General features: G+C 35.1%; 1 protein-coding gene and 1 pseudogene across 3 annotated transcripts; both read right to left on the bottom strand.

Annotated features, from left to right (window-relative positions):
* Positions 1–1,090: 1,090 nt before the first annotated feature.
* LOC145571818 (PRA1 family protein D pseudogene) lies at positions 1,091–1,860 on the bottom strand (annotated as a pseudogene).
* A 3,068-nt stretch (positions 1,861–4,928) lies between these two features.
* On the bottom strand, positions 4,929–8,159 carry LOC145571817 (sterol 14-demethylase-like). Of its 3 annotated transcripts, none has more exons than XM_081630853.1 (3): positions 7,638–8,159; positions 6,235–7,238; positions 4,929–5,863 (listed from the first exon to the last, which is right to left on the bottom strand). In XM_081630853.1, the coding sequence occupies exons 1-2, from the start codon at positions 8,109–8,111 to the stop codon at positions 6,240–6,242; spliced, it is 1,473 nt and encodes a 490-aa protein (XP_081486979.1). In that variant the 5' UTR covers positions 8,112–8,159; the 3' UTR covers positions 4,929–5,863; positions 6,235–6,239. The 3 variants fall into 3 exon arrangements, with proteins under 3 accessions (XP_081486979.1, XP_081486980.1, XP_081486978.1); XM_081630854.1 differs by having other exon boundaries at positions 4,930–5,786; XM_081630852.1 differs by lacking the exon at positions 4,929–5,863 and having other exon boundaries at positions 6,014–7,238.
* Positions 8,160–15,246: the final 7,087 nt, after the last annotated feature.

Below are 15,246 nucleotides of genomic sequence, written 5' to 3'. Positions count from 1 at the left end.
TTGGCAAATATATTATTGGGTTTTTACTTTTTTGTTTTGGTTGTTGTTGTTTCAGAGAATTTATGGGTGCACTACTGCTTTTTTTTTTTTGGCGAACCAGCATACAGAATGCTGATAAGGCTTCCAAACATAACCTTGGCGTTGCTCGGAGAATCGGATTTGAGGTAGCTGAAAAGGGGATACCTATACTCACACTTGTGTTGAATGTAACTTGAAAGAGTTTTGTCCAGGGGACTAACTATAATATATTATGTATTTTGATCAAAGTTTGGTTCCATGTTTCTGATACCTTATGATATACGAATTATGAAGAAATGAAAATAAGCGAGAATGTTGTATGTACTTGTAGTACTTCAACATTCCATCGCACAGAATAATAAAATTTATACTAAAGTTATATTTCATGTCAAGACTCAAGAATATTTGTTCCTTTAACAATATTGTTTGTTGGTCTTACGTTAATTTCTGGATAGAATGTTACAGGTTTTCCTAATACACATTACACTTGCACACAATACAAGTCGCATAAAAAGACCAATATTGTCAATAAAGCTAACACCTTAGTTTGTTCAATAAGGTGAGAGCAGATGCATGCACATTGCATATAACTCTAAATGGCAACCAAGAGTAAACACACACCAATCGTAAATAATTTCATGTACCCGAGTTCACCATTTGATTCTTGCCCACAATGGTGCTTGTCGCCTAGGCGATACAGACAGGTTCAAGACCATATCCTAATTAGTTGTATCATTATCTGCATAGCTTGGTTGCTACACTGATATTTTCGAAGCCTCATACGAGTAATATAGAATCGAGTAGTATTGTGGCGATTAGTTTCAAGTGTTGATCAGCAATGGTGCCCCCAATTAAGACAGGTTTTTATTCAGACAAACTGCAATTTGAGCCAAATTTATAAACTCAAATGCATCTGGTTTTTTTAAAAAAAAAAAAATAAACTCAAATGCATCCCCATTGAACAAAAACATTGTATAATTCTTTGGTGAATCAATTTGAGGATCGTCTTAAAGAACAATTCGAGGAAAATAAATGATCAATCACAATAATAACTGTTACTTGAGCTCAAATCTGACAATTAAACCAATTTGACAGAAAAATTACACAAAATTTGTCCAAATTAGCAACAACGCGATCAATTTCATTGCAATCAACTACAAACAAAACTAATGCTCATATAAATCAAGCATATGATTCAATTCCAGTTTCAATCAGAAATCAACAACAATTACAAACTAAAATTAACAATCAGAAAGCCCTAAATGAATTAAAACTCACTATAACCACCAGATTCAGCATCAAGAAGACCACCATAAGGATCAGAATCACCAACAGGAGCCCTAAGAACACCGTGCAAACAAACAAGCACCGCTGAAATCACAACCGAAACCAGCAAATTCATCCAAGCATGAGCAACAACAAAAGCGATGATCGTAATCACAGAAAGCACACCAACGATGACACGATCGTCAACGACGAACCCTAGAATTTCGAGCGGAGAAGTGCGGGAGGAGGAGAAGAAGAAGTAGTACCAGGCAACGGCGGAGAGGAAGACGAGGAGGAGAGAGAGAGGGCGAAGAGCGAGAGTGAGGAAGAGGACGATGAGGAAGATGTTGAGGTAGTTGAGTTTGAAGTGGGCGAGGTTTGAGTTGAGCCGAGTTGTGGCGTCGGAGAGGGAGACTGGGAGAGAGAGAGAGTGGATGTCGAAGAATGACGGCCATGGTTGGGTGGTTGTTGCGGCGGCGTAGTCGCCGGAAGTTTGGGAGGACATTGTTGGGGAAGGAGGTGGTGGGAATGTGGGATGAGACAGGGTTCAGAAGAATCTGGATCGCGGACCGGCTATGTTTAGTTTTGTTTACCAAAAAAAAAAAAAAAAAAAAAAAAAAGAGTACAAACGTACTATAATATGATAATATCTTTCGTAAAAAAAACTTGGAATAGTCTTTATTTGAAAGAAGGGTTTCTAGTACGGAGTATGGTTCATGGTTGAAAATTAAAAATTATCATTTGTCACGTTTTCATTTGTCCGATCAAGAATTAAAGGAATTGCGTTTTTTAGCTAAATAACTGAGAGGGTGAGATGATGCTGGGTTAAGGATCGAGGACGGTTGAAGATAGGAGGAGAGGAGGGAAAACAATGCTTGTTTGGGCAGAAGCTATGGTGGGGGTACTTGGATTTCGAGAATCTAGTTGTATATACAATTGCACAAATTCTTAGCTACACACATATGTAGTTAAGCTAGCTGCAACAACCCTATATATGAACATATAGTATTTCAAAAATGAACAAACGTTTTTTCTCCTTTCTTTATATTTACCCCTCTCTCTCTTCTTCTTCTTCTTCTTCTTCCTTACCTCCATTAATATTCTCTCTTTGTTTTCTTCTCCCCTCTTTATATTTACCTCTTTCTCTTTCTTCTTCCTTACCTCCATTAATTTTATCTCTTTGTTTTCTTCTCCATTCTAAATTTTCTCTCTTCTTTCTTTTTTCTTTCCTTATAAGTAAATTTTTTTTCTTACCTCACTTTCCTTCAATTTGTAAACTTCTTTATCCTCCTATTTTGAATATTCTCCAATTCCTCACACTATTGTAGCATTCTCCATCACCTTCGTTGCGATCCTCACCATATTTTTTTTCCTCAGTATTCTACAATATTATGGATTTGTTGTTATTCAAAAGAGATCATCAATGCAGGTTAGTTTTTGTATTGTAGATTTTTAATTAGTTTTAATTAGGTTAGATTTGGGTTAAAATTGTAATTGATTTTTCTGATTTTATAATTAGTGAATTTCACAATTTGATGAATTTTAATTGACTTTTTAATGAATCTAGTACTGAATTTTTGAATATTTTATGAATATTAATTTAATTAATGAGTTTTTGTGATGAATTATTGAATTGTTACATCTTTAATTTGTTTGTTATAATGATTTCGGTTTTTTGATTGAGTTGCTAATATTTGTGCATAATTTTTAGAAGAAAAACAATGAAGACGGTGTACTTTAAAATTGAACATTTAGTACAAAATGAACATTTAGTGTACTAAAAATGAACATTTAGTACATAAAAACTGAACATATTTTAATGATTCATTTTATCTTTATTTTCCGTTAATAATTATATACAATGAATTTGAATTTATATGAATATAAGAAAATCATCTTCATTTTTAATATACTAACAGTGTGTTTGGATAGATTAGGGGGAAAGGAAAAGATGGGGAGGGAGGAGAAAGGGAGGGGAGGGAAAAATGAAGAGTTTTCCTTCCAAATCTCTCCATTGTTGCAGAGATCAATTTCTTGCTATTCTATTCCTCCATTTCTTTCCCCTCCAATTCTCTTCCTTCCTCATTTGCTATCCAAATGAGAGATTATCTATCCTTCAATTTCTCTTCCCTTCCTTTCCCTCTACTTCCTTCAATCCAAACAAAGTGTAAATGTTCATAATTTTTTTTCATGTGTTCGTTTTTTTATACTAAATGTTCATTTTTTTAATATATTCACATATTTTTATGAAATATTCATTTTATTTGGTGTGGTCTAGCTATTCTATTATTGTATGATAAATGTTCATTTTTAATATGCTAATGTTCATAATTATTTTTGACATGTTCATTTTTTATTAACAAATGTTCTTTTTTCATTATTTTTTTTACGTGTTCATAATTATTTTTACACTAAATGTTCATTTTTAAGGTTGTGGCCCATCAATTTTGTGATTATCATGTTTATTTTAAATATTGAATTATCATTTTTTTTAACATGTTCACTTTTTAAATACTGAATGTTCAATTTTTTTAATGTGTTCATTTTTATTACTGAATGTTCATTTATTTTTACGTGTTCATAATTTTTTACTACATGTTCATTTTATAGGCAGTGGTGCAGCTATTCTAGCTGCACTAGAGTGCAGTTGCGACTAATTGTATACAATTGTATAATATAAAGATTTACTTATATACCCTCTCTATAACCTAAGTTGAAATACCATGTAAGGTTGAGGTGATGGAGTAGTGACGTTGTTCCTTATCTTATGGTCCTGTTTGGCAAAAGTACAATAGCGGGTAGTTTTAGCGGTCGAATAGCGGGTAGCTGTTAAGGTAGCGAGTAGCTGTCAACTAGTAGTGGGTAGAGGTTAGCTGTTAAGGTAACGGTTAATAGTACGAGAGTTTGACAAAAGTAGCGGTTGTAATACTAAAATATATCAAAATTCATATAGATATTAATTAAAAAGTAATAGAAATAAATCAAACGCTACCCGCTACTTCTAAACGCTACTATTTTAAACGTTTGAGAAAAGCTATCTAAACTCTACCTCTATCGCTAACCGCTACTAGAACCGCTACCTTGCCAAACACTCTCAAATTTTTTCTAGTAGTGTTTTAACTAGTCAAAACGCTAATTGTTACCTCAAATGCTGCTACCAAACAGGACCTATATCTTTAAGGTTTAGAAATCAAATTTCATGGAACTCATTTATATCTTCAAGAGTAATAACTACTGAATTAGTATACTAGTTTAGCATGACTCTAAGTTTAAAATAAAATCAAATCAAATCACCCCCAAACACTCAAATTAACACCACTAGTTTGAATGTTAGTGGTTGAAGACTTAAAGTCATGAATTAAAAAGCTCAAAAATAGAAACGTTGCAGCAAATTTTTTAACTAATGAAAGTACAAGTACAAATAACAAGTGTGAAATTGGAAACATCACAACTCACAAACTTAACTATTTCTAAATGAAAAAAATAATAATTAAACAAAGCCCAATATCCTAAAAGATTTTATTTTGCTTAATCTTTCGCAAATATATACTTTTTTTTTTTTTTTTTTGAGTAGTCGCAAATATATACTTAGTACTTAAAAACATTAAAGTAAGAAACCCAAAAGTTCACATCGTTCACATCGTTCTTATTAAAGTAAGAAACCCAAAAGTTCAGACATCAGTGAAATCTGGCCCAAGTTGAGGTAGAGCATCAAGCAAGCCATCATAAGTAGGAGCTCTAAGAAAGGCGTGCAAGCAAACAATGACAATGGAAATTACAACAGAAAGAAGTAGATTAATCCAGGCATGCCCAATGCCGAAGGCTAGAACAGTCATACCAACAAGCACTCCAATGATGATCCAAATATTGAAGACGAAGACTATGCACCCGAAGACACGTACTTGGAGAGGGTAACGTGGGGTCACGTATAGGTACACACATGCGTAAGTAATCATTAGATAAAAGAAGAAGATATTGAAAGGGAGTCGGCGAGGGGTGAAGCTTAGAAAGAGGTAGAAGATTGGGAAGACCAAGTTTATGTAGTTGACATCGAAGTGAGTTATGTTTTGGATTAGTCGAGTCGTGGCTTCGTGGAGAGAAATAGGAAGGGAGAATGCGTGGATGTCAAAGAATTCCAGCCATGATGCTATTTTAGCTGGTGAGACAACAGAGTTATCGTTGGCTGCTTGCGACAAAGGCGTCATTAAGAACTCGGATTCCGGAGGCAGGATCAATGAAGGGTGCTGGGCTGGATTTGGTGAGGATGAAAAGTCGTACTCCATTTGGTGTACTTATATACTGAACTCTTTTGACTATGTCAGTGCTGCTTTCATTTCAATATTCAAGATATGACACATTCAAAGAGTTGATTACCTGTGGCCCAAATAAATAATTTTATTAGGTGTATGCTGAGCTTGTGAGGATCTGCAATTGTTTGCTTCTTCACTATTACTGGGTTGTGCTGTTGCTGGCTTGCTGATGTGCTTCGAATTTCAACCTGTCTAGAGTTTCAGAAATCAAAATGAGGATGGATTGCCAAGTTTCTTGTTTCAGATTCTAATTTATCGATAACCAGATGCTGGAACGAAAAATATTCCATCAATAGAGTATTCAGAAACATGCAGATACTTTCTGGACTTGGAATTCATAATTCCAGATTTTCAGATCAAGTGGAGAAGCAGATCAAAAGGTATTTTCTACGGAGTAGATTAAAATTCACACAAAGTAGTTCAAGTAATGACTAGTTAATTTCAAAATTAAGAGATAGCTAACCACAAGAGTTTACATTTAAAACATTCGGTATTCATGAGATTTTGTTTTAAAAAAAGGTGCAGCTTTACAACCAAAATGCTAACTCTACCAAGAACATGAACACCAAGCAGGACATTGGTGGCACAAAACATATCAACTAATTTAAAAGGATATTTCACCAAATAGGCAATTACATACCACAATTAGTCAACCACAAGTTTTCTTCGCTTGTATCTAACCATCACCTTCCCCTTTACGCCCACCACCATGGCATTCCAGTCAATCTCTGGGAATGGAGATATTAGCTCAAATTCAAAATTTCTCAACAAATGGCTCCAAATTGCCTTTATTTGCAAATAAGCAAACGGCTCTCCAAGACAGCCATGCCTGCCCCCTCCAAAACTGATGTATGAGAATTGCCCTGCTAACTTATCTTCATCCCTTCCAGGGGCAAAACGCTCAGGATTATAACTGTCTGGATCTTTGTATATATGTGGGAGATGGTTGGCGAATGCTGGTGAGGTGGCAACAATGTGACCCTTTGGGACATCATATTCCATACCATCTCGTGTAGTCACACTGAAATCACTGTGTGATTGGCGCAACAACATAATCAGCGGAGGATGAAGTCTAAGTGCTTCCTTGATGCAGCGATGCAAGACATCCATCTCAGATAAAACATCATGGTCTACATTTTCTCCATGCTTCTTCATCACAGTTCTCTGTTCTTCAACCACAGCTGAAAAGAATTCTTTATAACGAAGAAGATATGCTCCAGTCCACGTAGATGTAATGGAGCTGGTATGTTGGCCAGCAAATAGTGCAGCAATCAACAGACCTGTGACTTCTTCCTCTGTAGTAGGCCGACCATCTTTGTACTTTGATTCAATAAAGCACTGCAACATGTCATTCTCACACTTTCTAGAGGATTTACGGGAGCTTATAATGCGTGAAAAAATTTCCGCGAGCTTCTTACGGGCTCTATCACGGCAGCGATGAGCCGGGATGGGCAGGTATGGAAACATAACACTAATGGGTAGCATCCCATTATCAAGATCGTGAAATAGAGCAGACACATCGTCAAACAGCTTGTCACGGACCTCCTGACCCAAGAGACATCTACTGGCAGTCAAGATAATAAGATGCTCCAGCTCATATTTCAAATCAACCTCTCCAGAATCTCCCCAATTGGAAAAGTATTCCTGCATATTAAAACAAAAATTAATAATCTGCATACAACCAGTATACTAGGGTTAAGGTCAGAGAAATGACTAACAAATTAGATGACTGCTCATTTTCAGCTTCATAATACACCATGTATATTGGATAACAGGTAAGATTTTAGAATTTTATAAGGATGATCATACCACAAGTCCAAAATATCAAACATATTAGGAGAGGATTATGAATTTCCTTGCTAAAGGATGGCAGCAAAGACCACACACACACACCCCAAAAAAAAAAAAAAAAAAAACCTGAATTGTGCAAGGATGTATTAAATCAGACACAATGCAACTTCCCAAGGACAAGTAAAATTTCATCTTCCACCAATAAATATTCATTCAGCTAATACGATATAGACTACACAGAGAGAACAAGACCTGAGCTTCCATAACCATATGATCAACATAACTCTTGAGCTTATTGGCTCGAAGAGCCTCAGTGAAGAAGCGGAACTGCTCCTGGCGGATGGAATAGTCTACATCAAAGACAACACCAGGTCCAAAAGTAGGGACATTAAAGCGATAGACCTCCTGCTGACTGAGATCAGTCTCAGGTGCCTTGAAGAAATGAGCAGACACTTCAGGACCAATCAAGAAGGTAATATTCTTATTGACCAGATTTAAGGTGAATACACTTCCAAGCTTTGGGTACTCCTCCCTCAGCATGATAATGGGGCCCTTAAGGAAGCGAAGAAGGCCACCAATAACTGGAGGGAAGGCCTTAATCACAGGAGGAAGGCGTTTTCCAGACTTTGGCATAATGAGTGTTGATATCAATTTAGCAGCAACAAGGGTTGCCACAATGAGTAGCCCCACATTTAAGAACTTATTGTCCAGGACCTCCATCTCCATGCTTGTGCTAGCTCAACCCACTACTACCTGAAGAATCAAGTAAAATGACTAATTTAAACAAATATCAACTACTCGTTTCAGGTATAAATACACAGAAGCAACACTTGCACAGAACTTTTTAGCTTCAAAGGACTAGAAAAAATAAAAAGTCCAGAAAGTTCTGAATCTCCTCTACTAAATATCTCAAAATCCCATACGCCGTTCTCAACCCCTGCTACTTCTCCAACATACAAACACGGCAGTGTCCATAGGTCTTGAATAAGACAAGTGTATCATATACAACACGCTTAGTTACACAAATCACGTAAAGGCTACTCCTTTGCAAATATGACTATGAGGTGAATGGTGTCACTAAACCAATTTGTATACAAATTTCTGTAAAAACTCAAAGTCAACACCCCTCCCCCCCCCCCCCCCCCCCCAACAAAAACACCAACCATGTATTAATAGTTCTTAGCCATTTGCTTACACAAGAAAAAATGTGGATGTCCTTTAGTTTAGTTAAATACTCGAGGGTGTTAATCACTTAATCATAATCAAACCTCGTCTACATCAATGCCATTTGCAGCTCTATCTACACCAAAGATACTTAGATGAAACCAAAGCTACACACCCTTCTCCCAAACAATAATTATTCATATGCTTGGATGCGAAACCATTAAAGTCAATGAAATCTAATGAAAATGCAGTTTAGCTCGTGGGCGGAATTAGACTAGAAAATTGCAATACATCAGCAAAATTTGGCTCAATTATTATAATAGAGTCCCAAAATCACATAAAATTCTTGTCAATTAATAGTAACAACATAAATGTAGCAGAGGATCCCAGTTTCTCATGATGAGAAATGAATTCGTTTCTCATGGTGGCATTTTTGTGAATAAATCAACAACTTTTTCAACTTTATTTAACTATGGAGCCCACAACATTGAAAAAGTTGTTGATTTATTCACGAAAATGCCACTATAAGAAACAAATTTCGTTTCTCACCATGAGAAACAGGGAATTTCCCAATGTAGCAACAACAAAGTCGATTATTGCAAGCTTTTATAACTTCAGAAATCATAACCAATTGTTTGATAATCCGAGTTGAATATAAATATTTGGATGTTAATAAAATGGAAGATTCATAAAAATAACTTCAGAAATCATAACCAACAAGAACTCTAAATTGATATACTAGTACTAGCAATTAAATTAACGAAAGGGTAAAATTAAAACCTAAATTGTGAAATAAATATTTGGATGATTAATAAAAAGGAACAATAATCATACCTGAGACTCTGAGAAGCTCCTTGAATGCAGGAGAGAAAGCTCAGAAACCACTTCAATCAAGTAGGAGAGAGAGTGGTGCAGCTGTCAGATTTAATCAATATCAGAGTAACTTCGATGAATAGGAAAAATGCCCTTTCCCTAAATATTGTTGGGAAATTATCTAATTCCCAAATCACATATACTCTTTTTTAATTCCCATCGTACCGTCCACGTCAGCTAAGAAAAATAAACCGGTTATTTTTTTCTTGGTCCAGCAACAAACCGCTACTTCAAGTAGCGGAATTTTTTTTTTTTTTTTTTTGGATGATTATGTTGAATTATTTTACAAGGGTAAGGGGAAAAGTGATTTTGTTAAAAAAATAATTAGTAAATACAAAGCGCTACTTCAAGTAGCGGTTTCAATGAGTAAACCGCTATTTGAAGTAGCGGTTTTTAGTAGCACACCGCTACTTGAGGATTGGGATTAATAGGATCTGATTCAGATCAAACCCCGCAATTACAATCCCCGAATTTAAAAAACTTTTGCAGTTAATAAATTGATCTTTATGAGAGAGTGAGGGATAGTTCAAGTGGTTAGAGTTTTCTTTCCAATTTTAGGAGATTTTGGGATTGATTTTTATCACTGCCCATATGCCTCCAGTGGTTGAGTTTTTATCGGATTGATAGTTAACTTCCGTCATCTCTAACCAACCTAATAGATAAACGATGGAGAACCCGTACTCATAAACAAATCCATTTTATGGTTTTTTTTTTTTTTTTTTTTTTTTGACAAAGCCCCATTTTATTGTTGATGTATTTGTATGACTGTATAAATTAAATAATGCTTGAATTTCGGCCCAATCAAAGCCCAAATACCTAACTTTTTTTTTTTTTTTTCCTTCCTTTCAAAGTCATGTCTTTCAAAATTTTGATGTGTTAGTTTGTTATTTAGAAACGGAGTATCAAAAGTGCAATTGAGTAGAATTTTTTTTTTTTTTTTTTTTGAAGGATTGAGAATTTAAGAGAATATGAAATTATAAAACATTGATAACAAAAGAGTTACAAGTTGATAACCATTATTTTTTGGAAAAAAAAAAAAAGATTTCATTAATAAAATATAATCAAACAACAATTACATATAATTTCTAAGACATCAAGAATTCCAACACAAGTATATAACACCTTAAAACTAAATACATGGTAGATTTAATCAATGCATAATTGTTTGAGTGAAAATACTCATATGGTCCTCCGGATTCTTTGTAAAACCCTAGATCTTTAATATTTATCATACAATACAAAGATAAAAAGAAAATAAGCTCAAGAAAATCATTATAAAGGACAAGATCTACTTATTAAAAGCAATTAAAAAGTTTTTGAGACGTATCGCGTATAAGAACACCAATAGATATCCTTACAAAAATATAATTGAAACCAAGAGAGAAGGAAAACTTTCAAAAAAAAAAAAAAAAAAATGAAGAAAACCTAGCAATGGTTGTTCATTGTTAGGAAAATATCCAATACAATCATTGTATATCTTGAAAGGAGTGACTTAATTTCCATTTCCCAAAACACTAAACATCCACCTGAGGTTGAGATTGAAGTTGCGCATCAAGTAAACCTTGATATTGATCATAAATGGGAACTCTAAGCATACCGTGCAAGCAAACAACCGTGGCGAAAGTCACAAGCAAGCACATCGGATAAATCCATTGAAACCCAACAACACATAATGATGAAATAATGACAAATACGACATACGCAGCAAGTAAAATACAATAGCATTTAGGGCGCAAATTTTGGAGGTAAGGGCGCTCAAGATCAGAACGGTCCGAATGAATGCACACCTTGTAGAAGAAATAGCACGCTATAATAATAGCGGTAGATATGATAAAACGGAGGACTTCATTCAGTGACTCCTCGATCGCTCAGTTGCCTTGTCGCGTGAGAAACTTGTTTCGAACTGTCCCTTTTTTCCAGTTTTTTAAGGAAAATAAGGGACTGACAGCTGCTATATTTGGTTACCCCCGTCGCGTCGTTCGCTTTCATGCGTGTGAAAGTAAGGTCTCCCCTTCTTCCGCCAGTGGGGTTTCGGTGAAGATATAGTAGAAGACGGTGATGTAGAAAATGAGGTTTAAGTAGTTGGCATGGAAGTGAGTTAAGTTTTGTTGCAGCCGACTTGTGGCGTCCAAGGGAGAGGCTGGAAGAGAGAATGAATGGATGTACCAAAATTCTCGCCATGATGGATATACTGGTGCTACCACGACATTTGAGTTGTCATCGATGCCTCTTGTGTTGACGACGGCGACATTGTTGAGAGAAAATAAAACCATTTTTTTTTTCTTTTTCTTTTTTTTATAGAGATGGTAGATTAGCCCTAATCATATTAGGAAACCTAGAACGACAAAGATACAAAATAATATTAGAGCTGGCAATCCTGACCCGACCCGTGACCCGAAAACGTAGACCCGACCCGTCTCATACCCGACCCGAAGTGGAGTTGACCCGATACCCAAATCCGAATACTCGAATATCATAAACTAATATCCAAATCTGAGTCGAAAAATTTTATACAGTATCCATTATAATTGATTATAATTACTTTCTAAATTTCACTAATTTTACCGTTTTTTATCGTTAAGCTGTACAATATATTTTAACAAATTAGTAGTCTTTTTGCAATAAAAATTATCACCAAATATATTAAGAATATTATAATAAGTTAATAATACATATTTAGTTTTATATGAACAATTTAAAAATTATATAAATATCCGAAATTTTGAAAATCAATATCCAAATATGCATCTGATATCCGCCTTTTCAGATCGGATATCGGATCCGAAATGAAAACTTAGATCGGATATCCAAATATTCGGATCGGTTGTAGATCGGATTAACGAATTCTCGGATAGAACATTATTTCCCAATATTTAGGAAGTGCATTTATACATTTATAACCTAAAACGAGTAATTCTCTTGACTAATTCTCTGTCAACAATGACCTAGTTGAGCAGCTATTAGACTATGATTATTCTTATTAGTAGTAGACTAGTAGCTAGACTCTTACTAGTTGTACATTTGGAGTCCTAATAATTTGATCAAACTTGTACATATTTAATGTGGTTTGGCTGTATTAGCCTGCTGTCAACCGCAGTCCATGACCGTTTCTAAGTTCCATATTTTTTTTTTTAAAGAATACATTCTTATTGAACAAATAATACGGAGTATAGACTAATTAATTAATATGGCTTAGCTTTGTACTTTGTAATTAATTAAGACATCCAAATGATCTATACCCAATAAAAAAATAGAAATAATAATCTTAATCAAACACAAACTACCAATTTGGAATTGTTACAAAAACATTTAATACAATCATTATACATCTTGAGAGTGAGATAGCTTAAGTGGTTAGAGCTCCTCTTCCGGTTTCAGAAGTTCCTGGGATCGATTCTCACCCCCGTCCTTGTGGCTCTCTAAACACCAAAAAATTGTACATCTTACTATACATGGAACAACTTAATTAATTTCAGATCACTTTCCCAAAACAGAAAACACTAAACATCCACTTGAGGTTGAGATTGATTTTGTTCATCAAGTAAACCTTGACATTGATCATACACGGGAACTCTAAGTATACCATGCAAGCAAACAAACAAAATTAACGTGGCGAAAATTACAAGATAAATCCATGGGTGCACAAGACCGAGTGATAACAATTGTAAAATAATGAGCAGTACAAGGTGGTTAGGGCTGAGATTGTAGCGCCACTTGATATCGAAGATGAACTTCCACAACAACATGATCGCGACAAATATGATAAAATGGAGTGGGAAGTCGATGATCATAATGTAAGTGCTAGGAATGGCGAGGAATAGGTATAAATAGTTGGCTAGGAAGTGAGTTAAGTTTTGTTTTAGCCGAGTTGTGGCGTCGTTGGGAGAGGCTGGAAGAGAGAGTGAATGGATGTCCCAGAATTCCCGCCATGGTGGACAAGGTGATGATACGTCGGAGTTGTTGCCGGCCTCCGCCTGTGGTGTCGCCGACATATTAAATTGTTGTTGAGAATAGTATAAGGAGTGATGACCTTTTTTTCCTTTCTTCTAGAGATACATTAGGAGAAATTCAACTTTCCTAATATTTAGGAAGTGCATTTGTACATTTGTAGACTAGTACCATAGTAGTATATATGCAACACTACTAGTCATTTATCTTGACTAGTGCTTTGTCAACAATGAGCTAGTTGAACAGCAGCCATATTAGAATATGATTATTCTTATTTGTTAGTTGACTTGTACTAGTAGTACATTTGAAATTTTGAAGTTCTTAATTGATCAAACTTGTTCATAATATACGTAGTATATAATTATATGGTTTGACTATATTAGCTTGCTGTCAAGAGCAGTCCATGACCGTTTCCATGTTCCAAATATTTTTTGAAGAAAACATGCATCAAGCCGGAAATTGAGTTACTTATAACAACTCCCTCTGTCCCTTTTTGTTTGTATCATATGACTTATAAAGTCATAAACCTCTCACATAAAGTGAGATCATGGTGCAAATAAAAGGAGCCAGAGAAAGTACTAGTTTTAATAATCAACAAGTGGAATATAAGTACATATGAGTATTAATGAAGAGTTATTAATGGTACTCGAACTATACACCTTCAAAATGATACAATACATGTTATTACCATTCTCCTTATTAAACTAAAATTATTTTTACTAATTCTCTATTATATTTCTACGTTAGAGTTACTGATTTTTACTGAACTGAAATTATTTTTATTGAATTGAATTTATTTTTACTAAATATTATTTTTGTAAGGTGAACTCCTAACCTCATAGAATGAATATCACATGTCTTACCATCTTAACTACTAATAATTTATGCTATATTATTCCATATAAATGAATTAATTGTAGAATACAAAATTGCATCCAAACTCAAAAACAAAGAGATAAATATTATATATTCTTTATATTCTCTTCAATATTCAACATTACATTCCAAATTAATACTTCAAACAATTTATTAAAAAAAAAAGGAAATTACTCAAAGTAACATCTCGGACAACGCTCGGATGACACGCTAGTTTGGTTATTATTACATCAACTTTGAATTAACCTGAGAGTAATTAATTAATACGGCTTCATATACTTCGTACGACAAGCACACCCAAACATCCAGATGATCTAACCCAAATCATACTCCGTAGTCATCAAACCAAGCACAAACCACCATTTTGGAAGTACTAACCTTGCTCGAAAAATATCCAATACATATAGTCGTACATCTTACAAGGACCGACTTGATTTCTTTTTCCCAAAACATTAAACATCAACCTGAGGAGGTTGGGATTGAAGTTGTGCATCAAGTAAACCTTGATATTGATCATAAATGGGAACTCTAAGCATACCGTGCAAGCAAACAACCGTGGCGAAAGTCACAACCAAGCACACCGGATAAATCCATGGAAGCCCAAGAAACAATGATAAAATAGTGGCCATTACAATATATACAACAAGTAAAATACTATAGGATATAGGGTTCAAAGTTTTGAAGTGAGGCCGCTCAAGATTGGAAATTTCTGGATGAAAGCGCCTCTTGTAGAAGAAACAGGACGCTAAAACAGCGGCCAATACGATATACACGATTGGGATTGTGATGAAGCCTACGTAGAAGAAGGTGATGTTGTTTATGAGGTGTAAGTAGTTGACATGGAAGTGAGTTAAGTTTTGTTGAAGCCGACTTGTGGCGTCGAGGGGAGAGGCTGGAAGAGCGAATGAATGGAGGTCCCGAAATTCCCGCCATGATGGATAAACTGGTGGTACCACGACTTTAGTTTTGTCACTCGATGCCTCTGGTGTTGACGACGGTG

Source organism: Chenopodium album, chromosome 12, assembly GCF_948465745.1.
Source record: "Chenopodium album chromosome 12, dcCheAlbu1.1, whole genome shotgun sequence".
NCBI lineage: Eukaryota > Viridiplantae > Streptophyta > Magnoliopsida > Caryophyllales > Amaranthaceae > Chenopodium > Chenopodium album.
This window is presented reverse-complemented; position numbering and strand designations above follow the sequence as displayed.